General features: G+C 42.4%; 2 protein-coding genes across 2 annotated transcripts; both read left to right on the top strand.

Moving 5' to 3' along the window:
- The first annotated feature begins 14,472 nt into the window (after nucleotides 1–14,472).
- LOC309384273 (uncharacterized protein) lies at nucleotides 14,473–16,514 on the top strand. Its single transcript, XM_081937578.1, has one exon. The coding sequence runs from the start codon at nucleotides 14,496–14,498 to the stop codon at nucleotides 16,014–16,016; it is 1,521 nt and encodes a 506-aa protein (XP_081793704.1). The 5' UTR covers nucleotides 14,473–14,495; the 3' UTR covers nucleotides 16,017–16,514.
- Nucleotides 16,515–20,800: 4,286 nt separating this feature from the next.
- LOC309385463 (uncharacterized protein) lies at nucleotides 20,801–25,622 on the top strand. Its single transcript, XM_081939965.1, has 2 exons — nucleotides 20,801–20,977; nucleotides 22,699–25,622. Exon 2 carries the CDS (start codon nucleotides 22,747–22,749, stop codon nucleotides 24,097–24,099), a length of 1,353 nt encoding a protein of 450 aa, XP_081796091.1. The 5' UTR covers nucleotides 20,801–20,977; nucleotides 22,699–22,746; the 3' UTR covers nucleotides 24,100–25,622.
- The last annotated feature ends 1,046 nt before the right edge of the window (nucleotides 25,623–26,668 follow it).

Genomic DNA, 26,668 nt, shown 5'->3' on the forward strand with positions numbered 1-26,668 from the left:
GCAAAGAGGCTTTTGGGTGGTGTTTTCTGTACGTCGATTATGGAATTTCCACATTTCAGCCTTCTACCGTGGTGTCCTTGGATTTTGAGCCCCAAATTCCCTAGCCAGCATACAAGTAGTTCCTGAGATACAACTGTAATGGGGGCTGCCAGTGACGGTTGAGATCCTGCTTTGCTTAATTAACCCTACCCCTTGCTCTTATTGATGTACTTACATGAATGTGCGAGTTATGAAGCGGAACACAGGCTACCTCAGGTGTGGGGAAACTCTCAGAGGAGGGGGACACAGGGCCAGGCTTGCCGTCCAAAGGCCTCTTCTACACCAAGCCTTGGGTCCCTCCCTGACATATTACTCCCACACAGTGTACCCCAGGATTTCCCAGATAGGACTCTCCAGGCCCCACCCACAGGGTCCCCACAGCTTTTTTTCCTCTCCTCCTGGGTCCCTGCAGTCCTTAGCCCTGACCCCAACCCTACCAGGCCTCACACTCTCCTCCTCTGTATCTTTTAAAGATCTCTGATTCTCATGTTGGGAAAGGAAGGCATCTCTGGGCCTCGTGACTCTGTCCTGGAAGCAACTGTTATTTTCAGTGTCCCTATGATTCATCCCTGGGCCACGGAGTGTACTTCTGGAAGCAGTTGCCATTTTGCCACACCAGCTTCAGGGCCAAAATGGCAACTGCTTCTGGGACATAATATCATAATATAATATAATAACTGGCTGACCAACCGCACTCAACGTGTAGTCCTCAATGGGACTGCATCTACATGGAGGGAATTATGCAGTGGAGTACCCCAAGGCTCTGTTTTAGGCCCAGTACTCTTCCATATCTTCATCAATGATTTGGATGAGGGAATAAATGGGGAACTCATCAAATTTGCAGATGAAACCAAGCTGGCAGGAATAGCCAACACTCCAGAAGATAGGCTAAAGATACAGAAGGATCTTGACAAACTTGAACATTGGGCACTATCTAATAAAATGAAATTCAAAGGTGAAAAGAGTAAGGTTCTACATTTAGGCAAGAAAAACGGAATGCACAGGTACAGTATAGGTGGTACCCTGCTCAATAGTAGTAACTGTGAGAGGGATCTTGGAGTCCTAGTGGACAACCATTTAAATATGAGCCAGCAGTGTGCAACAGCTGCCAAAAAAGCCAACACAGTTCTAGGCTACATAAACAGGGATAGAATCAAGATCACGTGAAGTGTTAATACCACTTTATAATGCCTTGGTAAGGCCACACTTGGAATACTGCATTCAGTTTTGGTCGCCACGATGTAGAAAAGATGTGGAGACTCTAGAAAGAGTGCAGAGAAGAGCAACAAAGATGATTAGGGGACTGGAGACTAAAACATGAAGAACGGTTGCAGGAACTGGGTAGGTCTAGTTTAATAGAAAGAAGGACTAGGGGAGACATGATAGCATTGTTCCAATATCTCAAGGGTTGCCACAAAGAAGAGGGAGTCAAACTATTTTCCAAGGCACCTGAGGGTAGAAGAAGCAATGGGTGGTAACTAATCAAGGAGAGAAGCAACTTAGAACTGAGGAGAAATTTCCTGACAGTTAGAACAATTAATCAGTGGATGGGTGAAAGGTGTGTGGTTAGTAGGCCCAAGGCCTAGATAAAAAAGCAATGTAAAATTTCACATGTAAAGGCTGTTTCACCTGGCAGATCAATCTGATGGAGATGACCTCACTATTTGAGTGGAGGAGAAAAAGGATCATGGTTTTGATCACAGGGTTTCCAGATTTATTAACAACTCCTGTGTGCTTCTTGATGATAGCAAGACTAAGATGCTGGGATATTTGTGGCATCTCCCTGGTGGTTGTGGAAAGTTATCACCCAGCCCTCTCCCAGAAAAATGAAATATCCTAGGATATATTGAAAAGGCAGAATATTTTTCTGGATGTGAAAAGAAACATATTTCAAAAAGACAAGGTAACTCTCCCTATAGCTTCCTGCCCCCACCTTTTGTCCATGAGCCATTAAAGCCTGAGCCAGTCCCTTTACATAATAAAAGATTTCTCCCCTTCAGCTCCAGGGGGATGGGAATGAAGGCATGATAATATAAGCCTTTACTCAACTGACCACATGGCATCTGAGAACTCTGAGAATTCAACCAAACCTGGACTCAGCCTAGAGAGTTGCCCCTGCATGGGCCCATGTGAGTCTGACAACCAATCAGAATACATTTCTTACACAGGAACAGGAAACAGAGAGGTGGGACTGGACAGGTTATAAAAAGCCTAGCAAGCCCTTTCCCTTTCCTTCTCTTCTTCTCCACCAACATTGAAGCATGTGATCACCTTTTCTGTTCAGGACTCAAGCCATGTGGTCCTGTCCACCATTAAAACCATCTTTCCAAGAGTGGCAATGTGAGAAAAGCAACATACAGTGGGAAATGTTTCCTGTTTAAAAACACATTGTGGAAGAACTATCAATAACTTTTTACAAGGAAAAAATGGGTATTGTCAGTGATGCTGTGAACAAAGCAAAGCAAGACACTTACAGTTGCCTCAAACTCTGCTTGAGCGAGTAAGTTTACTGATAAATAAATTTACTGCAATAATAAAAATTGTGCGCACTCCCAACCGGCAATAATGCCTGCAGCAACCCGCCCCCTGAAGTGGGTATGTGTAATTTAATGCAGAGAATGGCTAAGAGATAGCAGTCTTTCACTAATCGAGGGTCTGACACGAAAAGAGGGGGCCGACCTATTAGGACAAAAAGTAACGGAGGGAGAATTATACATTTTTTAAAAAATCCATCCTAGAATTGAGACAGTCCCTGTCGCTGAAACCAATCAACCGGAGGAACAGCTTTGCCTCCAGTAATTGTTGGTGCTCCAGCAATGGGATTTTTTAAAGGGGAGACTGGACCAGCTGTTTGTCCAGAATGGTATAAGGTCTCCTGCTTGGAGAGATGGTCTCTTCCAACTCTTATTCCGTAATTCTGTTCGAACTTCATAAACTTATAGGATTCCGCACGTAGCGAAACTTCACGTGCTAAATAGTTTCACATTTCCCTTGCTAGGAGTCGAAAACGACTTGACAGCACGCAATCAGTGAAAACAGCTTGCAGGTGCCTTAGGCAGAGACAGGACAAGCCTGTTTTTCGACCTCCGAAAACGAGACGGTGGCCAGATAGGCAGCATCCTTGATTAGAAAGGCAACACAAGAGCGGCATCTGTTGGAGCTAAAAGGAACTGAAACCATCGAGTACTGTATTGCTAGACGGGATGGGAGGAGAGGAGACGCGCAGATGAACTTCCTCTTCCGGATCACTCATGGGAGGAAGGTGGCGTGCAGAGCGTTATTTGTGCTCTTCCAAGGATCAAAGCATCAGCTGGAAGGTGAGTTGAGGACAAGTCGGAGGAGAGTCCGGGAGCAAGTTGGCCTGTTTGGTTCGGGGGCTGCCAACCGGTGTACATTTATGATGGTCGCAGCATTTCACCATCACGATCCCCGTTTGGGACCTTCCCAGCTAGTTTCTCTTTTTTTTCTTTTTTTTTTAATTAAAAGAGTTTTGTACAAACAGATTTTCCCCCTTTTCACCCCCACCCCCCCGCCAGCTAGTTTCTCATAGGCAAAGTCAGTGGGGGATACTGGCAAGAAGTCGTAGCCATGTGAGATTGCCTTTAACAACCCACAGGGATTCGCTTAACAACTGCAGAGGGACTGATGTAAGTTGGCCAGATGCCAGTCCCAAATGTGAGGACTATTTGAATGGGGAGGTCGCCCAAGGGATTGTGGACAGTAGGACAGTATTTCCTGCCCTTATTTGCAGCTGAGGACTTCCATGGGTATAAGTTGGATAGCCATTTGTCTGGAACGGTATAGGGTTTCCTGCCTAGGCAGGGGGTTGGACTAGAAGACCTCCAAGGTCCCTTCCAACTCTAATATTGTATTGTATTAAGTGGTGCTTCAAATCTGGCAGAGGTTTTAGGCATCATTTCATTAGTTAAAGCCCCCACATCTCTAAAGTTAGCTCAGAAGGTTTGACTTTAACCATCTTGGGACATTTTTCAGGCTGAAAACATGGATTTTTCCACCTTTGTAGAGCTGTGTAGATCTGTAGATTTCCCCTCTGTATGCTTATAGATATATAATTATCTATAATTATACAATTATAGATATTATAATATAACCCCAGCACTTCCAGATATGTATTCCTGTGAAAAACAAAAGTCCACGCTCTTTGAGTTATATGGTTTTACATACCAAAATACAGTAAAAATCATCCAGTCCTTAGCAATTCTTAAAAGTAGGTAAATACAACCTCAGATGAACATATGACATATTACATCATGTCACCATTTATTCTACCAAAAAAAAAGCCAAAATAGAAAAGCCATGTGTGAAAACCTAACACTTTATGATGTGGTATAGGATTTCCTACCTAAGGAGGGGGTTGGACTTGAAGACCTCCAAGGTCCCTTCCAACTCCTATTCTATTCTATTTTTTTCTCACCTTTAGAAGCACTAATTTCAAGTAATTGTTTTTTATATGACTTCATCAGTTTCTTGCATGGTTGTGGAGGGATTTTGGCCCGCTCTTTACAACATTGCTTCAGTTCATTGAGGTTTGTGGACATTTGTTTATGCCCAGATCTCTTGAGATCCCACCACAGCATTTCATTGAGGTCTGGACTTTGCAACACCTTGATTCTTTCCTTTTTCAGCCATTCTGTTGTGGATTTGCTGGTGAGCTTGCAATCAATGCCCTGTTGCAAAACCCAATGTTGGTCAAGCTTTAGCTGTTGGACAGATGGCCTCACTTGTGGCTCTAGAATACTTTAGTATAGAGAAGAGTTCATAGTCAACCAGAGAACTCCTACAACTTTGGCTTTTATAGATGTAGTCACACTTGCTGATGATAATTTATCAAGAGCACTTGATTAGCAGCTCTTGGCTGCTGCTTTGCCTCTTCATACCTATGGAAGCAGTAAGAGTGTCTTTAGCTTTTCACGTTTTTTTCACTTCTCCATTTTGGCTTTCTTTTTGTAAAAAAAAAAAAAGATGACATAGGTGCAATTTGTTGTTCATTTGAGGTTACATTTACCCATATTTAAGAACTGCGAAGGACCAGGTGATTTTTACTATGTGATGATATGTAAAATCATAGAACTCAAATAGGGTGTCCCTTCTTTTTCACCTGCCGGTATTTGATGAAAGGGTTCAAAATTTGTGACTTACCCAAGTCAACAAGTGAATTTAATGATTGAATGAATGTTTGAACTTGGATCTTGGTAGTCAAATGAATCATAATTAATGTAAGAGGTTATTCTAGCATTGTGGCCTTTTTGCTTTTCACTCATGCTTTTTCTTTTTTCACACATTTTGCAACCGTTTTATAAAGTTACGCTTTTCTTTGAAACTTATAGACAAAGACGATGGCAATAAGAGCACTCTGGATGACTCTGAATAACAAGCAACATTGAAAAGGAAGGAAATCAAGCCAAAAATCAAAGTATTTTTCATTTCCTTCAAAAACCACACAATTATTCTCTGTCCCGTGCAGGTGATAGACAAAAAGGAGAAAATCAAGAAGAGATTCTGAGCTGGAAAAAGTAGTCTGTGTGGAATTCAAGGATACATTACATAAAAGATCAAGGGAGATTATTTTTCCATTCAGAAAAAGAGGGAAATATCTGGGGAGGAAATGATCAATTGGATAGTGATATAGGGCAGAGAATAATGCAGGCCTCGGAAGAAAACAGTAGCTGCAATCAAAGCAAAACTAAACACGGGATCACACATATTTTTGACCTCCGCAATAATATCATTGGTGGAAAATCTCTTGTAGGGAAAGCACAGATTGCAAATCACAACTGATTATGCATAAGACAATCCACCCTGGGAAAAACGATATTAATGCTACGAATGTGACAAAAGCTTTCGTCAGAATAGTTCTCTTGTGGTGGTTCATAGAAAGACCCACACAGGACAGATGCCCTACAACTGCTCCCAATCTGGTAAATGCTTTTGCAAGCATGGCAATTTGGTGATACATCAGAGGACTCACACCAGGGAGAAACCTTGTAAGTGTCCAGTTTGTGGAAATAGTTTCATTGCAAATTCCCACCTGGTGAGACACCAGAGAACTCACACAGGAATGAAACCCTTTGAATGTCCTGATTGTGCGAGACGTTTCAGTCAGAATTCCGACCTGGTGATACACAAGAGGACTCACACAGGAGAGAAACCATTTGAATGTCCTGATTGTGGGAAAAGTTTCAGAAAGAAGTCTGCCCTAGTGAACCACCAGAGGACTCACACAGGAGGGAAATCATTTGAATGTCCTGATTGTGGGAAAAGTTTCAGAAAGAAGTCTGCCCTAGTGAACCACCAGAGGACTCACACAGGAGAGAAACCATATGAGTGTCCACAGTGTGGGAAAAGTTTCAGTCAGAATTCCAACCTGGTGAACCACCAGAGGACTCACACAGGAGAGAAACCATATGAGTGTCCACAGTGTGGGAAAAGTTTCAGTTACCAGACTAATCTTCTGATACATCAGAGGACTCACACTGGAGAGAAACCATTTGAATGTCCTGATTGCGGGAAAAGTTTCAGATATTGTTCTGACCTGGTGAACCACCAGAGGACTCACACAGGAGAGAAACCATATGAGTGTCCACAGTGTGGGAAACGTTTCAGTCAGAATTCCAACCTGGTGATCCACCAGAGGACTCACACAGGAGAGAAACCCTTTGAATGTCTTGATTGTGGGAAGCATTTCAGTCAGAAATCCCATTTACTGATACACAAGAGAACTCACACAGGAAAGAAACCATATGAGTGTCCAGTTTGTGGGAAAGGTTTCATTGCAAATTCCCACCTGGTGAAACACAAGCGAACTCACACTGGAGAGAAACCATATGAGTGTCTAGATTGTGGAAAAAGTTTGATTGCAAATTCCGACCTGGTGAAACACCAGAGGACTCACGTAGGAGAGAAACCATTTGAATGTCCTGATTGTGGGAAAAGTTTCAGAAAGAATTCTGGCCTAGTGAACCACCAGAGGACTCACACAGGAGAGAAACCATATGAGTGTCCACAGTGTGGGAAAAGTTTCAGTCAGAATTCCAACCTGGTGATCCACCAGAGGACGCACACAGGAGAGAAACCCTTTGAATGTCTTGATTGTGGGAAAAGTTTCAGTTACCAGACTAATCTTGTGATACATCAGAGGACTCATACTGGAGAGAAACCATTTGAATGTCCTGATTGCGGGAAAAGTTTCAGATATTATTCTGACCTGGTGAACCACCAGAGGACTCACACAGGAGAGAAACCATATGAGTGTCCACAGTGTGGGAAACGTTTCAGTCAGAATTCCAACCTGGTGATCCACCAGAGGACTCATACAGGAGAGAAACCCTTTGAATGTCTTGATTGTGGGAAGCATTTCAGTCAGAAATCCCATCTACTGATACACAAGAGAACTCACACAGGAGAGAAACCATATGAGTGTCCAGTTTGTGGGAAAGGTTTCATTGCAAATTCCCGCATGGTGAAACACCAGAGGACTCACACAAGAGAGAAACCCTTTGAGTGTCCATAGTGGGAAAAGTTCCAGTCAGAATTCCAACCTGGTGAACCACCAGAGGACTCACACAGGAGAGAAACCATATGAATGTCTTGATTGTGGGAAAAGTTTCAGTTACCATTGTAATCTTGTGATACACCAAAGGATTCACACAGGAGAGAAACCCTTTGAGTGTGTTGATTGTGGGAAACGTTTCAGTTACCATTCTAATCTTGTGATACATCAGAGGACTCACATTGGGGAGAAACCCTTTGAATGTCCTGACTGAGGGAAATGTTTCATTCAGTATTCTAACCTGGTGATACATCAAAGGTCTCACACCGGAGAGAAGCCCTTTGAATGTCCTGAATGTGAGAAAAGTTTCATTCAGAATTCACACTTGGTGAGACACCAGAGGACTCACACAGGAGAGAAACCGTATGAATGTCCAGAGTGTAGGAAAAGTTTCAGTTACTCTTCTGTGCTTGTGAAACACCGGAGGACATATAAAGGAGAGAAACTATAAAAGTATCCAGATGGTGGGAATGATTTCCATATTAGGCCTAACATTATAAGCCATGTACCTTTATACACAAAGGAGAAATTTCAAATGTCCAGTCTATAATGTTTAAGAAGTAAATCACCTCTTATTCAGGGGTGGGTTCCTGCCACTTCTAACCTCTCCTATAGAAGAGGTTCCACAAATCTACCGTGCTGTTTAGAACCGGTTCCAGCTCCCTCCCCTTGCCCATCCGCACCACTCTTGCCCCACTCGCTGCTCACTGATTGGCTGGCTCACCAATCGCCCCGCCCGCCTCTAAGAGTCCCATCTAAATCTTAAATTCTTAAAGCTGTCAAGTTTGAACATCCCTGGGGTTCTTTTTTCTAAAGGGTTAGGGGTGCAAGGGTCTTGTAACGTGACAGCTTTAAAACTTGCGTGCTTCAAATGCCAGAGTTTCTGAGCCAACATTTTGGTTGCTAAGCAAGAGCATTTTTAAGTGAGCTTCACCACATTTTACAAGTTGGCCACTCCCATCAAGTCACATGGCTGGCAAGCCACTCCGATAAGGCAGGCCACACTTACAGAAGAGGTTCTAAAAAATTGAAACCCACCACTGCTCTTATTGCACACAAGATAATGCACATGAGGCAAAAGTTGATGAGTTTAGAGAAGTCGTGAATTTCATTTTTTTAAAAAAAAATATTATTTATATATAAGTATATCGAACACAGTGTGACTGTCCTGGTATTTCATCCACCATAGAAACTAAAGTGAAGGACAAATAACATATATACTACTTACTAGTCATACGATTATTTTTGATCAATTAATTCGTTCTAATAGATAAATATACTTATAGTCTAGTTTTTTCATGTTCTGACTCCCACCTCGTGTTTCCAGCCATTAATAAAATCTATTCCATGTGTCATAATATTCTGTGTCTCCCTCGTTTTTTTAATTCTAACGTTAGTCTATCCATTTCTGTGCATGTTAATATCTTCCTTATTCTCTCCTTTTCTGAAGGGGTATTTTCCCTTTTCATTGCTGTGCATAGACCAGTGGTGGGCAACCTTTTTTTTCAACTGAGCCAAATCTCGCCAAAACCACGATTGAAATTTATTTGGAGAGCCGCATTTTTAAAACCGAAAATACATAGGATGGTACACTGTTTTTAGTTTCAATAAGTTTTTATTGAGAATATTCTGCATGCAAGTATCCACATAGGTCGGGAGGATACAAATAACACAACTAATAAAACAAAAACTTTAGAACGATATTATTTATCGATAACGTTAAATTCCGTAAAATTTGCCTTACAATGTAGAGAAAATTACATCCTGACAATGACTGACAAAGTCACAACCACTAATGTGAACATTGGCCTTGCATTTCCTTGGATAGTTTGAGTAAGTCAGGTTTGTATGTTGTTGTTTTTCATTTCATCTCTCTCTCCCACTTTCTTTTTTTCTTTTTCTTTCTCTCTCTCTCTCTGGCTCTTTGACTCTCTCTCCCTCCCTCCCTCTCTGTCTCCCTCTGTCATTTTCTCTAGGTGTCTATCTGTCTGTCTCTCTCTCTGTATCTCTCTCTCCTCTTTCCCCCATCTGTCACTCTGTGTGTGTGTGTGTGTGTGTCTGTCTGTCTCTCACTCACTCACTCACTCTGTGTGCGAGTGTGTCTGTCTCTGTCTCTCCCTCTGTCTCTCTCCCCTCCCTTCCTCTCTCTCTGTCACTCTGTGTATGTGGGTGTGTCTGTCTCACTCATTCACTTAATCACTCGCTCTGTGTGTGTCTCTGTCTATCTTTCTCCCCCTCCCTCCCCCTCTCTGTCTCTGTGTGTGTGTGTGTGTGTGTGTGTGTGTGTCTGTCAGTCTCTCTCTGATTCCCTCCCTCACTCCCTCTCTCTGTTCCTCTGTCTGTCTGTCTCATTCACACACACACACACACACACACTGTGGTCACCTTGTTGAGTGTGTTTCAAATGTGATTGGAACACTCAACAAGGTGACCACAGTGTGTGTGTGTGTGAATGAGACAGACAGACAGAGAGAGGGAGTGAGAGAGGGAATCAGAGAGAGACTGACAGAGACGAATCAGAGACGTACTTTTAACTACCTGGCAGCGGCTTTTTGCCTTGGGGGGCTCCTCAGAACTTCCCAAGACTTCGGAGGGAAGTTTACAGCCCTCCCTCAGAACGCTTCGGAGGGAAGCTTTTGCAAAAGCCCGGGCGATTGACAACAAGTCTCCCAGGCTGTAATTTTCCGAGCTGTGCGCACGCGCCTGTTTTCCACAGCGTGGAGCAGCGGCGAGATTCTGCGCGGCGAGCGATGATTCCAGGGGCCATCCGGGAAGATGAGGAACGCGAGGGGGGACCCTGCCCTCCCACTGATGGCCCCCGGAATCATCGCTCGCCGCCCAGAATCTCGCCGCTGCTCCACGCCGTGGAAAACAAGCGCGCGCGTACAGCTCGGCAAATTACAGCCTGGGAGACTTGTCACTCGCCCGGGCTTTTGAAGAAGCTTCCCTCCGAAGCCCGAGAGGAGGGAGGGGTGCGGGCGCCCGGCACACAGAAGAGCCGCATTAAAATGTGTAAAGAGCCACATTTGGCTCGCGAGCCGCGGCTTGCCGACCACTGGCATAGACCATTCTCGCTGCCGTTAGGATGTGAAGTATTAGGTATATTGTCCCTTTGCTATAGCCTTCTGTTATAATAACTAATAGAAATAATTCTGGCTTGAAATCTATACGTTGTCCAACCATTTTTTCTAGCCACATCTGAATTTGTAGCCAAAATCTTGCTTTTTTACAGATCCACCACATGTGGTAGTATGTGCCCGGTGATTGTTTACATTTCCAACATTTTGGGAATGTGTTGCTAAACATTTTAGCCAATCTTGCCCCCGGGGGGGGGGAGATGCCACCCGTAGAACATTTTATACAGATGTTCTTTCTCTGATATGGCTAATGTCAATTTCCGATTTCTTTCCCACAGTTTTTGCCAAGGCACAAGGCAAGGCTGCCTGATATCTCCACTTTTGTTTATTCTTTTTTTTTCAATTTTATTAACAAACAGGTAAAATACACACATACAAAACTTAGACGTACAACACATTCACAGAATGCAATACAAACAGGAGCTTCCTGTTCTTTCTAATAGCAATTATTAATCGATACCGCTCACCTTATATTATTTCCCCTTCTATTGTATTTCATTTGGATTTCACCATTCTTAACTCTCTTATTTTACTCATAACTATTATTTTTGAGTTTTGTTATATTCCTTCATTGATTCTTGTTTCTTTCGTCCATCCACCTATACCATTTATCCCATATCTGATAGAATTCTGATTCTTCTTTTCCCTGAATTTCTTTAGTTAGTTTGTCCATTTCAGCACAATCCATAACCTTTCTTATTATTTCATCTTTGCTTGGAGTTAGTTTGTTTTTCCATTTCTGGGCAAAAGCAATCCTTGCCGCTGTAATTATATGTAGTATTAAATACTGGATTTCTTTTTTGTATTTCGCAGACATTATTCCTAATTAAAAATTTTCAGGTTTCCATTCTATTTTAACCCTCGTTATTGCCTCCAGCCAATTTTTGATCTTTTTCCAAAAAATTTTAGCCTCCTCACAGGTCCACCATAAATGGTAATATGTTCCGTGTGTCGATTCGCATTTCCAACATTTTGGGGAGGTATTTGTTGAGATTTTAGCTAAACTTGTTGGTGCCAGGTGCCATCTATAAAACATTTTGTACTGGTTTTCCTTGTATGCAACTGATAGTGTCATTTTTAAGTTTGTTCCCCAAAATTTTTCCCATTTGTCTAATTCAATATTGTAGCCAAAGTTCTGTGCCCATTTTATCATTTGTTTTATCACTTCACAATTTCCTCTTCCGTTTTATACTTCAGGAGAAATTTATATATTCTCCCTATCATCTTTCTATCTGAGCTTTGAATAATTTTACCCAATTCGTGTGGTTCCGTTTCGATGTCATATAATTTGGCATCTTTATTGTATGTAGTTTTGATTTGATTTTGTTTATTCTAACATTGGAAGATGGAAAATGGTAGGCTGTTAAGAGCTGTTTCTGCTGTTTCTGTTTCTGCTTATCAGCAGATGTTTCTGGATATTTCCTTTTGTGAAATTACTGCAAAGAGGCCTTTGGGTGGTGTTTCTTGTACATCGATTATGGAATTTCCACATTTCAGCCTTCTACCGTGGTGTCCTTGGATTTTGAGCCCCAAATTCCCTAGCCAGCATACAAGTAGTTCCTGAGATACAACTGTAATGGGGGCTGCCAGTGATTGTTGAGATCCTGCTTTGCTTAATTAACCCCACCCCCTACTCTTATTGATGTACTTACATGAATGTGCGAGTTATGAAGCTGAACACAGGCTACATATGACATATTACATCATGTCACCATTTATTCTACAAAAAAAGAAGCCAAAATAGAAAAGCCATGTGTGAAAACCGAACACTTTATGATGTGGTATTGGGTTTCCTACCTAAGCAGGGGGTTGGACTTGAAGACCTCCAAGGTCCTTTCCAACTCTATTTTATTCTGTTCTGTTCTGTTCTGTTCTCACCTTTAGCAGCAGTAACGTCAAGTAATTGTTTTCTGTATGACTTCATCAGTTTCTTGCATGGTTGTGGAGGGATTTTGGCCTGCTCTTTACAACATTGCATCAGTTCATTGAACTTTGTGGACATTTGTTTATGCCCAGATCTCTTGAGATCCCACCACAGCATTTCATTGAGGTCTGGACTTTTCAACACCTTGATTCTTTCCTTTTTCAGCCATTCTGTTGTGGATTTGCTGGTGAGCTTGCAATCAATGCCCTGTTGCAAAACCCAATGTTGGCCAAGCTTTAGCTGTTGGACAGATGGCCTCACTTGTGGCTCTAGAATACTTTAGTATAGAGAAGAGTTCATAGTCAACCAGAAAACTCCTACAACCTTGGTTTTTATAGATGATAATTTATCAAGAGCACTTGATTAGCAGCTCTTGGCTGCTGCTTTGCCTCTTCATACCTATGGAAGCAGTAAGAGTGTCCTTAGTTTTTCACGTTTTTTCACTTCTCCATTTTGGCTTTCTTTTTGTAAAAAAAAAAAAAAGATGACATAGGTGCAATTTGTTGTTCATTTGAGGTTACATTTACCCATATTTAAGAACTGCGAAGGACCAGGTGATTTTTCCTATGTGATGATATGTAAAATCATAGAACTCAAATAGGGTGTTCCTTCTTTATCACCTGACTGTATTTGATGAAAACCCTTTACAGGGTTCATAATTTGTGACTGACCCAAGTCAACAAGTGAATTTAATGATTGGGTGAATATTTGAACTTGGACCTTGGTAGTCAAATGAATCATAATTAATGTAAGAGGTTATTCTAGCATTGTGGCATTTTTGCTTTTCACTCATACTTTTTTGTTTTTCACACATTTTGCAACCGTTTTATAAATTTACACTTTTCTTTGAATCTTATAGACAAAGACGATGGCACTAACAGCACTCCGGATGACTGAGAATAACAAGCAACATTGAAAAGGAAAGGAAATCAAGTCAGAAATCAAAGTATTTTCCATTTCCTTTCAAAACCACACAATTCTTCTCCGTCCTGAGCAAGTGATAGACAAAAAAGAGAAAATCAAGAAGAGATTTCGAGCTGGAAAAAGTAGAGTGTGCAGAAGTCAAGCATCCATTATATGAAAGGTCAAGGGAGATTATTTTTCCATTCAGAAAAAGGGAAATACCTGGAAGTCAGTGGGGAGGAAATGACCAATTGGATAGTGATATAGGGCAGAGAATAATGCAGGCCTCCCTCTAGGAGGAAGAAATTCACCACTAAATCAAAGCTTCCGTTGCAGCCCTTAAAGAAGGGCGAGGCTTTCCCCTCGCGGATAATCTGTCTGACCTCTGCTCCTGCTTTTTCTCTGCCTTGGAGTAGGGGCAGAAGGCAATTCCTCTTCCTCCTCACTGACTGGCTGCAGCTGCATGCTTTCCCCAACCGAAGCCTCAGGACTCCTGCTGCAGCTGGGCTTCAACCAAATCCTTGTCAGACAAACTGATTAGAGCCATTGATCAACTCTCCTCCAGATGTGGCCGGAACTGGTTCATCTTCCTCTGAACTGACATCTGAAGAGTGATCTGGGAAAGCATCTGAAGGAGTCATCACAGGCAGACAGTAATACAGGCCTTGAACTGGGAGGAAGAAAACAGTAGCTGCAATCAAAGCAAAACTAAACGGGGGATCACACATATTTTTGATCTCAATAGTATCAGTGGTGGAAAAACTCCATAGATGTGCCTGTTGTGGGGAAAGCACAGATTGCAAATCATAACTAATTATGCAGAAGAGGATCCACCCTGAACAAAAGCCATATTAATGCTACGAATGTGACAATAGCTTTTGTCAGAATAGTTGTCTTGTGGTTCGTATAAAGACCAGGACAGATGCCCTATAACTGCTCCCAATGTGGTAAATGCTTTCGCAAGCATGGCAACTTGGTGATACACGAGAGAACTCACACAGACGAGAAACCCTTTCAGTGTCCTGATTGTGGGAAAAGTTTCATTGCAAATTCCCACCTGGTGAAACACCAGAGGACTCACACAGGAGAGAAACCCTTTGAATGTCCCGATTGTAGGAAATGTTTTGTTCATAATTCCCACCTGGTGATACACCAGAGGACTCACACAGGAGAGAAACCATATGAGTGTCCAGTTTGTGGGAAAAGTTTCATTGCAAATTCCTACCTGGTGAAACACCAGAGGACTCACACAGGAGAGAAACCCTTTGAATGTTCTGATTGTGGGAAGCATTTCAGTCAGAATTCCCAACTACTAATACACAAGAGGACTCACACAGGAGAGAAACCATTTGAATGTCCTGATTGTGGGAAAAGTTTCATTGCAAATTCCAACCTGGTGAAACACCAGAGGACTCACACAGGAGAGAAACCATATGAGTGCCCATATTGTGGGAAAAGTTTCAGTTACCATTCTAATCTTGTGATGCATCAGAGGACTCACACTGGAGAGAAACCGTTTGAATGTCCTGATTGTGGGAAAAGTTTCATTGCAAATTCCCACATGGTGAACCACCAGAGGACTCACACAGGAGAGAAACCCTTTGAATGTTCTGATTGTGGGAAGCATTTCAGTCAGAATTCCCAACTACTGATACACAAGAGGACTCACACAGGAGAGAAACCATTTGAATGTCCTGATTGTGGCAAAGGTTTCAGGAAGAATTGTGACCTGGTGAACCACCGGAGGACTCACACAGGAGAGAAGCCCTTTGAATGTCCTGATTGTGGGAAAAGTTTCGTTGCAAATTCCCACCTGGTGAAACATCAGAGGACTCACACAGGAGAGAAACCATATGAGTGCCCATATTGTGGGAAAAGTTTCAGTTACCATTGCAATCTGCTGAGACACCAGAGGACTCATACAGGAGAGAAACCACATGAGTGTCCAGAGTGTGGGAAAAGTTTCAGTCAGAATTCTGGCCTGGTGATACACCAGAGAACTCACACAGGAGAGAAACCCTTTGAATGTTCTGATTGTGGGAAGCATTTCAGTCAGAATTCCCAACTACTGATACACAAGAGGACTCACACAGGAGAGAAACCATTTGAATGTCCTGATTGTGGCAAAGGTTTCAGGAAGAATTCCAACCTGGTGAACCACCAGAGGACACACACAGGAGAGAAACCATATGAGTGTCTTGATTGTGGGAAAAGTTTCAGTTACCATTCTAATCTTTGGATACACCAGAGGACTCACACTGGAGAGAAACCGTTTGAATGTCCTGATTGTGGGAAACGTTTCAGTCTCTATTCCAGTCTAGTAATACACCAGAGGATTCACACAGGAGAGAAACCTTTTGAATGTCCTAAATGTGGGAAATGTTTCAGTCAGAATTCACACTTGGTGATACACCAGAGGACTCACACACGAGAGAAACCATAAAAATATCCAGCTTGTGAGAATGATTTCTGTATTAGGCCTAAAATTATCAGCCATGTACCTTCATACACAAAAGAAAAACTTTAAATGTCCAGTCTATAGTATTTTAGAAATAAATCACCTCTTATTGCACACAAGGTAATGCACATGAGGCAAACATTGATGAGTTTAGAGAAGGCTTGAATTTTATTTATTTTTCAAAAATATTTTTTATTATTTACGTATAAGTATATCGGACACAGTGTGACCATTCTGGTGTTTCATCTGCCATAGAAACCGAAGTGAAAGACAAATAACATATATACTATTTACACAGTGCTAGTCTTATACAATTATTTTTGACGATTTGAACGAATTCATTCTAATACATATTTAATATCTCATTTCAGATCTACTTAGCCTAATTTTTTCTTGTTCCGACTCCTACTTTGTGTTTCCAGCCATTGATAAAATCTATTCCATGTGTCATTCTTGTCTCTCCTTTCTTTTTTAATTCTAACGTTAGTCTATCCATTTCTGTGCATGTTAATATCTTCCTCATTATCTCTTTTTCTGAAGGGGTATTTTCACTTTTCCAATGCTGTGCATAGACCATTCTTGCTGCTGTTAGGATGTGAAGTATTAAGTATATTGACCCTCTGCTATAGCCTTCTGTTATAGTACTTAATAGAAATAATTCTGGCTTGAATTCTATATGTTGTCCAACCATTTTTTCTAGCCACATCTGAATTTGTAAGCAAAATCTTGCTTTTTTACAGGTCCACCATATGTGGTAGTATGTGCCTGGTGATTGTTTACATTTCCAACATTTTGGGGATGTGTTGCTAAACATTTTAGCCAATGTTGCCATGGCGGAGATGCCACCGGTTGAACATTTTATAAAGATTCTCTTTGTATGATGTGGCTAATGTCAATTTCCGATTTATTTCCCAGAGTTTTTGCCAAGGCACAAGGCAAGGCTGCCCGATACCTCCACTTTTGTTTATTCGAACATTGAAAGTACTAAGTAGGAATATTCGGCAAGACGAGTAAATCAAAGGACTGGAAATTAAAAGAGAAAAATATAAATTACAAGCATTTGCGGACAACCTAGTTTTTATTTTAGAGGAACTACTAAAATCAGGCCCGAGACTTATACATAAATTGAAGGAATACGGAGAAGTAACCGGACTAAAAATAAGCAAGGATAAAACTAAAATGATAGTCAAAAATATGACAAATAAACAGATGGATGAACTAACAAAGGGAATGAACATTCAGATAGTGAAAAAGGTGAAATATCTAGGGATTTATTTAATGGCAAGGTGTATAACAATTAAAGAGGACAACTATACAAACCTAACAAATCAAATTACTGTATTTTTCAAACTATAAGACACACCGGAATATAAGACGCACTAAGATTTTGAATAGGTAAATTTTTAAAAAAAACTTGCCTTCCCCGACCCCTAGGAGACCTCCCAAACCCTTTGCACGCCCCGGGGCGTCTTTTGTAAAAAAAAAGGGGGGGGCATGCAGAGAGTTTGAGAGGCCCATTTTTGCTTTCCCCAGCCCCCAGGAACACTTTGCAGGCCACCCAAACCCCCCGTTTGTTAAAAACGGGATGTGTGGGGTGGGGTTTCGGGAGGCCCAGATTTTCACCCTCTTTTTGGCGGGAAAAAGGTGCATCTTATACTCTGAAAGATACGGTAAATCGGACATGGAGAGATGGAAGAATCTGCAACTTTCCTTAATGGGCGAAATAGCTGCAATAAAAATGAGCATTCTGCCAAAGATACTCTTTTTATTTCAAAACATACCCCTAAAATTAGAGAAGAAATATTTTGAAGACCTTAACAAAAACAATGTTGACGTTTATATGGCAAGGAAAGAAACCGAGAATTAAATTGAAATTATTGCAAGAATCGAAAGAGAAAGGATGGTTTGGTCTGCCCGACTGGGAATTGTACCATCAAGCTGCTGTATTTACATGAATAAAAGAGTGGATAGCTCTAAGGAATAGGAGATTATTACTACTGGAAGATCACGATATTCAAATAGGGCGACATGCATTTCTTTGGTATGGGAGAAGCACATCACATCAATACTTTCAAAGGCATTACATAAGAAATGCATTACTTGAATTTCATTTATGATCTCCTATTGGGAGATGGATGGCCAGAATTCTGCCCTGATTCTTTTTAGTCAACACATCTCAGGAGTTGGTGGAGAAATGGAAAATGGGAGGCTGTTAAAAGCTACCTACCTGTTTCTGCTTATCAGCAGATTTTTCTAGATATTTCCTTTTGCAGAACCTGTGAAATTACTGCAAGGTGGCGTTTTTGTACATAGAGCATGGAATTTCCACACTTTAGCCTTCCACCATGGTGTCCTCTGGATTTTGAGCCACAGAGTTCCAGCATACAAGTAGTTCTTGAGATACAACTGTAATGGGGGCTGCCAGTGACGGTTGAGATCCTGCTTTGCTTAATTAACCTTACCCCTTGCTCTTATTGATGTAGTTACCTGAATGTGTGAGTTATGAAGCGGAACACTGGCTACCTTAGGTTTGGGGGAAACTCTTGGAGGAGGGACGCAGGGCCAGGCTTGGCTTCCAAAGGCCTCCTCTATACCATGCCTTCGGTCCCTCCCTGACAGATTTACCTACTTAATGACTGCCACAGAAGTCATAACATCAGCTCTGGCTATGTGATAACTTGCTTTACAACCATGATGACTTACGCCCGAAATTATGGGCTCGATGATGATCATAAGTGGATACCTGTAATATGAAAAAAATGTTGCATTTTGCCAATTATGTTCACAGACCAAAGGTGGGAAGAGGATCCGGTACCCAGGCGTGCCTTTAGCTTTTTGATTGGTGTGGATGGATCCCTGTTGATTTCAAGATTTAGGAGACTGGTTTTCTTTTCCACTGATCTATTGAAGACATCCTACGCAGGAATTTTTCCCCCTCTGTGAAAATCACGTGTTAAAAAACAGTATTTCTGGGTTGTAGCGGCCAGAAAAAAAAACTCCATCTTTGTAGGCATTCCCCCCCCCCCCCTTTAACCAGTATAAGCAAATGTTTGCCAAATTCCACAGATGCCAACTATAAAGCTTTCAATTTCTTCAGATTTACAATACAACATCTTCTTAAAGACTTCCAGTGTTGGGGCATTCACAACTTCTGGAGGCAAGCTGTTCCACTCATTAATTCTTCTAACTGTCAGGAAATTTCTCCTCAGTTCTAAGTTGCTTCTCTCCTTGATTAGTTCCCACCCATTGCTTCTTGTTCTACCCTCAGGTGCCTTGGAGAATAGTTTGACTCCCTCTTCTTTGTGGCAACCCCTGAGATATTGGAACACTGCTATCATGTCTCCCCTAGTCCTTCTTTCCATTGAGCTAGACATACCCAGTTCTTGCAACCGTTCTTCATATGTTTTAGCCTCCAGTCCCCTCATCATTTTTGTTGCTCTTCTCTGCACTCTTTCTAGAGTCTCCACATCTTTTTTACATCGTGGCGACCAAAACTGGATGCAGTATTCCAAGTGTAGCCTTCTGGAGTGTGTAATCTTCCTGTTAGCTGCCTTTAAGGGTGATGCACAACAATCCTTGGTTTATGTGTGAATGCACAATCCCCAAACCTTGTCAGCAGTGATGGGATTCAGGTTTTTTTTTACTACCGATTGTAATGTTATGTACCGATACTATTCTACATAACAAAGATCCTCCTTCAGCTCCAGGGTGATGGGGTTAAGGCATGATAGTATTAGCCCTTTAGCCATCTGGGCACCTGGGAAGAAGCAATGCTCAACCAAACTTGGACTCAAAACACAGCCTAGAGAGTTGCCCCTGCATGGCCCCATGGGAGTCTGACAACCAATCAGAAGACAAGCTCAGGTTCAAAGCCCAGAGAGGGCATAAAACCAGAGACTTTCATCATTTCTGTCTCTTTTCTCCTTCTTCTGGAAGCATGTGTGATCCCCCTTTTCTGTTCAGGAACTCAAGCCATGTGATCCTGTCCACCATTTTTCCCCACTCGGAACTGAACCCAGAAGGACATTTCTTCCAACAGTGTATTGCATCCAGTTTTAGTAAAAAAAAAAAAAAAGATTTTGAGACAGTGGAAAAAGTGGGCAGAAAAGAGCAACAAAGATATATAGGGGACTGGACTGGAGGCTAAAATATCCGATGAGCAGTTTCAGGAACTGGGTATGTGTGATTTAATGCAGAGAATGGCTAAGGGTGACGTGATAACAGTCTTTCAATAATTGAAGGGTTGACACAGAAAAGAGGGGGGCGACCTATTCTCCAAACTGCCTGAAAGTAGGACAAAAAGTAACAGAGGGAGAATTATTGTTTTAAAAAATCCATCCTAGAATTGAGACAGTCCCTGTCGGTGAAACCAATCAGTGGAACAGCTTTGCCTCCACAACTTGTGGGTGCTTCAACAATGTTTTTTTTTTTAAAAAGAGGAGACTGGACCAGCTGTTTGTCCAGAATGGCATAGGGTCTCCTGCTTGGAACTCTTACTCTGTAATTCTGTAAGAACTTCAGAAGCATTTAGGTCTCAGCATGTAGCTAATCTTCAGAAGTTAAGTAACTCCCCATTTCACTATTTTACTTGGCTCTGTTGCAAAGGTAGGTTAGTTGCTAGGAGTCTAAAACAACTTGATAGATTTAATCTGTGACAACATCTTGCAAAGGTCCTTAGGCAGAGACGGGGCAAGGGTGTTTTTTCCGCCTCCTATCAGGAGGTGGCGGTCAGATGGGAAACTTCTGTGCCTACAAAGCCGTCAACACAGTAGCGGCATCTGTGGTTGGTCATAAAGGAGTTAAAATCATCAAGTACTATATTGCTAGAAAGAATTGAGGCAGAAGAGAAGCACAGAGGAACTTCCTCTACCGGATGATTCATGGGTGGAAGAGGGTGTGTAGAGAGGCTGTTGCGCTCTTCCAAAAGTTGAAGCATCAGCTGGAAGGTGAGTTGAGGATAAGTCGGAGGAGAATCCGGGAGCAAGTTGGCCTGTTTGGTTCGGGGGCTGCCAACCGGTGTACATTTATGTTGGTCGCAGCATCCCACCATCACGATCCCCGTTTGGAACCTTCCCAGCTAGTTTCGCATAGGCAAAGTCAGTGGGGATGCCGGCAGGAAATTGCAAGTGACAGTCACGTGAAATTGTCTTTAACAGCCCACAGGGATTCGCTTAACATCTGCAGAGGGACTGATGTAAGTTGGCCCTGTCATGTGACATCATGCTTCCTGATCAGGCTGCTTAGTGACACAGATGCCAGTCCCAAATGTGAGGACTACTTGAATGGGGAGGTCACCCGAGGGATTGTGGACAGTAGGACATTATTTCCTGCCCTTATTTGCAGCTGAGGACTTCCATGGGTATAAGTGGTGCTTCAAATCTGGCAGAGGTTTTAGGCATCATTTCATTAGTTAAAGCCCCCACATCTCTAAAGTTAGCTCAGAAGGTTTGACTTTAACCATCTTGGGACATTTTTTTCAGGCTGAAAACATGGATTTTTCCACATATTTACCTGTGTAGATCTGTAGATTCATCCTCCGTATGCTTACATCTATAATTGTAGAGGAAGAGGTGTAAGTTGGCACACTCGTGTGACATCATGCTTAATGATCGGGCTGCTTAGTGACACAGATGCCAGTCCCAGTTGCAGTCAGTAAGTGGGGACTACTTGCATTGGGACATCAGAGGTATTCTGGGCATTATTTTCTGCCCTTAATTGGAGGCGAGGACTTCCATGGGCAAAATGGCTGCTTCAAATGTTGCAGAGGTTTAGGCATCATTTCATCAGTTTAAGCCCCCTATGAGAAACCGGAAGCCTATTCCTGAAATTCCAGTTTGGCCGTAGGGCCGATTTTTCGCACTCCGGAACCTTCAAGGAAGCCTCCGGAGGGCAAAAAACAGCCTCAAAAGGCCGAAATCAGCTGGCCAGTGCACACATGCGCGCTGGCCAGCTGACAGGGCAATGGCTCGCGTGCCCTGACAAATGGCTCCGCGTGCCACTTGTGCCACGCGTGCCATAGGTTCTCCATCCCGGCTCTAGGATATCCCATGCTCTGCCTCCTGCCCCTTGGTTTCCCCAAAGCCCTATGGGTCTCCTCCATACTTTACCCCATCACCATTCGCTTACTTACATTTTGATGAGCTCAGGAAATCAGAGTAGAGAAGGCCGCTCCCTCGGTGGGCCATGTGACACAATCAAGAAGAAGAAATCTAATCTCTTTTGTTTCCATGGCAATCCTTTTGCCCAGCCAGCATAAACTACAATGACTTCTTCTTTGCTCCGCTGGTGCTAGTTTTATGCTGGCCACGCTAAGAAAACATGATAGAGGTTTACACTGGTTGGGGAGTAAAGGATTGGCATGAACACAAAAGAGTTGGCATTTATTCTTTGCTCTACCAGTGTAAGACTAGCGTAAAACTAGCCCTGATAGAGCAAAGAAGAAATCCAATCTCTTTTGTTTCCGTGGCAATCCTCTCTTCCCCAGCCAGGGTAAACCACTAAGATATTTTTTTAGCGCCACCTGCATAAAATTAGTGGCAGTTATAACTTCGAACATTCGTTGAACGGCCTGTCGTACCTCAAGGATTACCTGTGCTACTTTTTTTTTCAAATCTTCTGCAACCGTTTAATAAGCAATAAAACTTACACTTCCATTTGATTCTTACAGACAAAAGATGATGCCAATATAAACACACATAGGATCCACATAGGAGAGATGCCCTACAACTGCTCCCAATGTGGTAAATGCTTTCGCAAGCGTGGCAACTTTGTGATACATCAGAGGACTCACACCGGGGAGAAACCATATGAGTGTCCAGATTGTGGGAAAAGTTTCACTGTAAATTCCCACCTAGTGATACACCAGAGGACTCACACAGGAGAGAAACCCTTTGAATGTCCTGATTGTGGGAAAACTTTCAGTTACCATTCTGACCTGGTGAAACACCAGAGGACTCACACAGGAGAGAAACCCTTTGAATGTCCGGAATGTGGGAAAAGCTTCAGTCAGAATTCCCACTTAATAAGACACCAGAGGACACACACAGGAGAGAAACCCTATGAATGTCCTGATTGTGGGAAAACTTTCAGTTACCGTTCTGATCTGATGAAACACCAGAAGACTCACACAGGAGAAAAACCATATGAGTGTCTAGAGTGTGGTAAATGTTTCAGTTACCATTCTGACCTAGTGAAACACCAGAGGACTCACACAGGAGAGAAACCCTTTGAATGTCCTGAATGTGGGAAAAGCTTCAGTCATAATTTCCACTTAATAAGACACCAGAAGACACACACAGGAGAGAAACCCTATGAATGTCCTGATTGTGGGAAAAGCTTCAGTCTCAATTTCAGCCTGGTGATACACCAGAGGACTCACACAGGAGAGAAATGCTTTGAATGCCCTGACTGTGGGAAGCGTTTCATTCAGCATTCCCACCTGGTGAACCACCAGAGGACTCACACAGGAGAGAAACCTTTTCAATGTCCTGATTGTGAGAAATGTTTCAGTGAGAATTCCAACCTGGTGAAACACCAGAGGACTCACACAGGAGAGAAACCCTATGAATGTCCTGTTTGTGGGAAAAGCTTCAGTCTCAATTCCAGCCTGCTGATACACCAGAGGACTCACACAGGAGAGAAACCATTCGAGTGTCCAGATTGTGGGAAATGTTTCCGTTACCATTTTAACCTGGTGAACCACCAGAGGATTCACACGGGGGAGAAACCGTACCAGTGTCCAGAGTGTGTGAAATGTTTCAGTCAGAATTCCAACCTCGTGAATCACCTGAGGACTCATACAGGAGAGAAACCCTTTGAATGTCCTGATTGTGGGAAACATTTCAGTCAGAAATCCTCCTTGATGTATCACCAGAGGACTCACACAGGAGAAAAACCTTTTGAATGTCCCGATTGTGGGAAAAACTTCAGTCTCAATTCCAGCCTGCTGATGCACCAGAGGACACACACAGGAGAGAAACCATTTGAGTGTCCAGATTGTGGGAAAAGTTTCCGTTACCATTCGAACCTGGTGAAACACCAGAACACTCACACAGGAAAGAAACCATAGGAGTGTCTTGATCAGGGGTGTCAAACTCAGTTTCATTGAGGGCCCCATCAGGGTTGTGGTTGACCTCAGGGGTGGCCAAAGCGACGGTGGCCAGGGTAATATCATGTGACCACCTCGACATTGCTTGCGTCAGGGGGTGCCTGTGGTGGCCCAGGTACGTCTGGGTGGATCCATTGTCTCCAGCAGAGGAAGGCGAGACCTGTGTGAGGGCCAAACCCTTGTTCTCGCCGTCCCCCTCAGGCCACCAAAGGATCCTTGGACAGCAGTGCAGGCTGCCCAGAGCCCTGGGAGTGCAAGCGCCCAGCCTGGCCCTCAAGCACTGGGACTTCACAGCACAGCCTCTGTTCCTCGCCGAGGTGCCCGGCTGCGCTTACCTTCTCTTCAAGACGGCGGCTGATGTGCTTGCTCTCCTTGGGCACGTTGCTCATGGTGTATGTAGAAGGGCAAAGTGTGTGAGTCAGAGGGAGGCCCACTCCATCTCCATGCAAGGAGCCCCAGTTTTGTAACCAAAGCATCCTCAGCAATAGGATGGGAGACAACCAGGAGAAGTCAGGAGGAGGGGACAATAGGATGGCGAAAGGGCTGCAGGGCTGCTGGTGACCAAGTGTTAGGAGGACATATCTAAAGCTGGCCGCAGTCCAATCTTAATGGCTGCTACTGGGTGGCAGATCAGCGCCCAGTCGGCCTGGGCCAGACCAAGGTGCCACTGGCTGGCCCTTTGATGTTTCCAGGGCAGACCCACCGGCCAGATCTAATCACCTTGAAGGCTGGATCCGCCAACGTACCTTGAGTTTGACACCCTGGTCCAGATTATGGGGAAAGTTCCATTTTTTTTTTAATATATGTTTTATTGGTACATTTTTCTTTTAAAAACATTAAAAAAAATCCATGTCTATCTTAACAGCGTGTTGTCTGAGCACAATTAATTTTAAGTAAAGATACAACAACCATAATCGTACTAGTAATCTTCATAAACATATCAATATTAATCACAGAGTAATAATACAATTAGTTTACCTATCTTGCAAAATTTTCAATATGTATTTTTAATAACTTTTAAAATTCTGTTTAGCTTCTAAACTGTTTCTGTTAGTTAATCATTGGTAAAATGAATCCACGTTTCTTCCTTTTCTTTTATCTTAAGTCAATCTATCCATCTCAGCACATTTTCATCGGCCCCTAGTAATATCTGGTCTAGTTCTGTTGGTTCTTTATAGAAATCATACATTCTTGCATCTTTCTCATATCTTGATTGTATTTGCACATGTGGCCACCACGCTAAATCAATCCCTTGATTACTCCGTTCTTGTTTAGATTTAAGTTCCCCTTTATCATTTAAAATGTCCTTACACCTTACAATTGTTTTCCATATTAATCACATTCGGATGTATCAGTACCTCCATAGTGGAGAGCCAGACTGGTATTTTCATGTAATGTCTCTCTTTAATTTTCTCTCATACTAACAATAGTCCATTTCTAACAACATGTCTTTGAAAGTATCCATAAATGTTATTTTTCCAAAACCAAGCCAGCCAGTTGGAGATCATGTCCTTCCAAAGTTACTGTATTTTTCAGAGTATAAGACGCATATAAATGGCCCATTTTTCGCTCATTTGTGCCCTCCCCAGCCCCCAGGAGCACTCTGCAAGGCTCCTAAAGGCTATGCACGGCCATTTTAGTGAAGGGGTCAGGGTTTTGGGAGGCAAAAAATGCTGTATTCAGGGTATAAGACGCAGCCAGATTTTCAGCCTCTTGTTTGAGGGAATAAGGTGTGTCTTATGCTCCGAAGAATATGGTAATGTCTCAGATTTAAGTCTCAGATTTACCCATTCTTTCACCCAATCAAGTGCAGAGAGGCCTGGTAACATAGCTCCCAAACTGGCCACCCAAAGCCCCCTTTAAATTTAGTATCTTGTATCAGTTTCAATCTTATTCTTGCTTTTTTCCCTTGCTAAATATATTTTAATATCATTTTATTTTGTTCTTCAAAGAAATTTTTTTTAAAAATTTTATTGGGATTGTTTGAAATAAGAACAACAGTCTTGGCAAGATGTTCGTTTTTATTGTGGCTATCCTTCCCTGCCACAATAGCTGCAGTTCTTTTCATTTCTTCAAGTCTAATTTGATTTGCTGTTAACAGTTTCATATAGTTTTCTTTCATAGTTGCACATTTTGCTGTTAGCTGAATTCCTAAGTGTTTAACTTACTTAGCTATCTGAATATCTATCTTCTCCACCAACTATTTTTTTGTTTGTTTCTCTGTAACATTTTAAACTAGTATTTTAGTTTTCTCTTTATTCATTTTCAGTTCTGCAACTTTACCATACTCTGCTAACGTTTTTATTAACTTGGGTCCAGATTCTTGCGGTTCTTCTAAAATAATATCAGGTCACCTGCAAATGACTGTAGCTTATACCCTTCGGTCATGCATCTTGATGGACTCCAGATTTTAAACCTTAGAATTTCCAAGCCAATGTACAGGTAGTCCTTGAGATATAACTGTCATGGAGCCTACCAATTACGGTTATACCTTGCAATGACCGTTAAGCAAGACTGCTTTGCTTAATTT

This window comes from Natrix helvetica, assembly GCF_964273705.1.
Source record: "Natrix helvetica genome assembly, chromosome: 1".
NCBI classification, from domain to species: Eukaryota; Metazoa; Chordata; class Lepidosauria; order Squamata; family Natricidae; genus Natrix; species Natrix helvetica.

What these genes read in the sequence shown, in the direction of transcription:
- LOC309384273 (XM_081937578.1), top strand. Translation starts at nt 14,496, where the DNA reads ATGCCCTATAACTGCTCCCAATGTGGTAAATGCTTTCGCAAGCATGGC.
- LOC309385463 (XM_081939965.1), top strand. Translation starts at nt 22,747, where the DNA reads ATGCCCTACAACTGCTCCCAATGTGGTAAATGCTTTCGCAAGCGTGGC.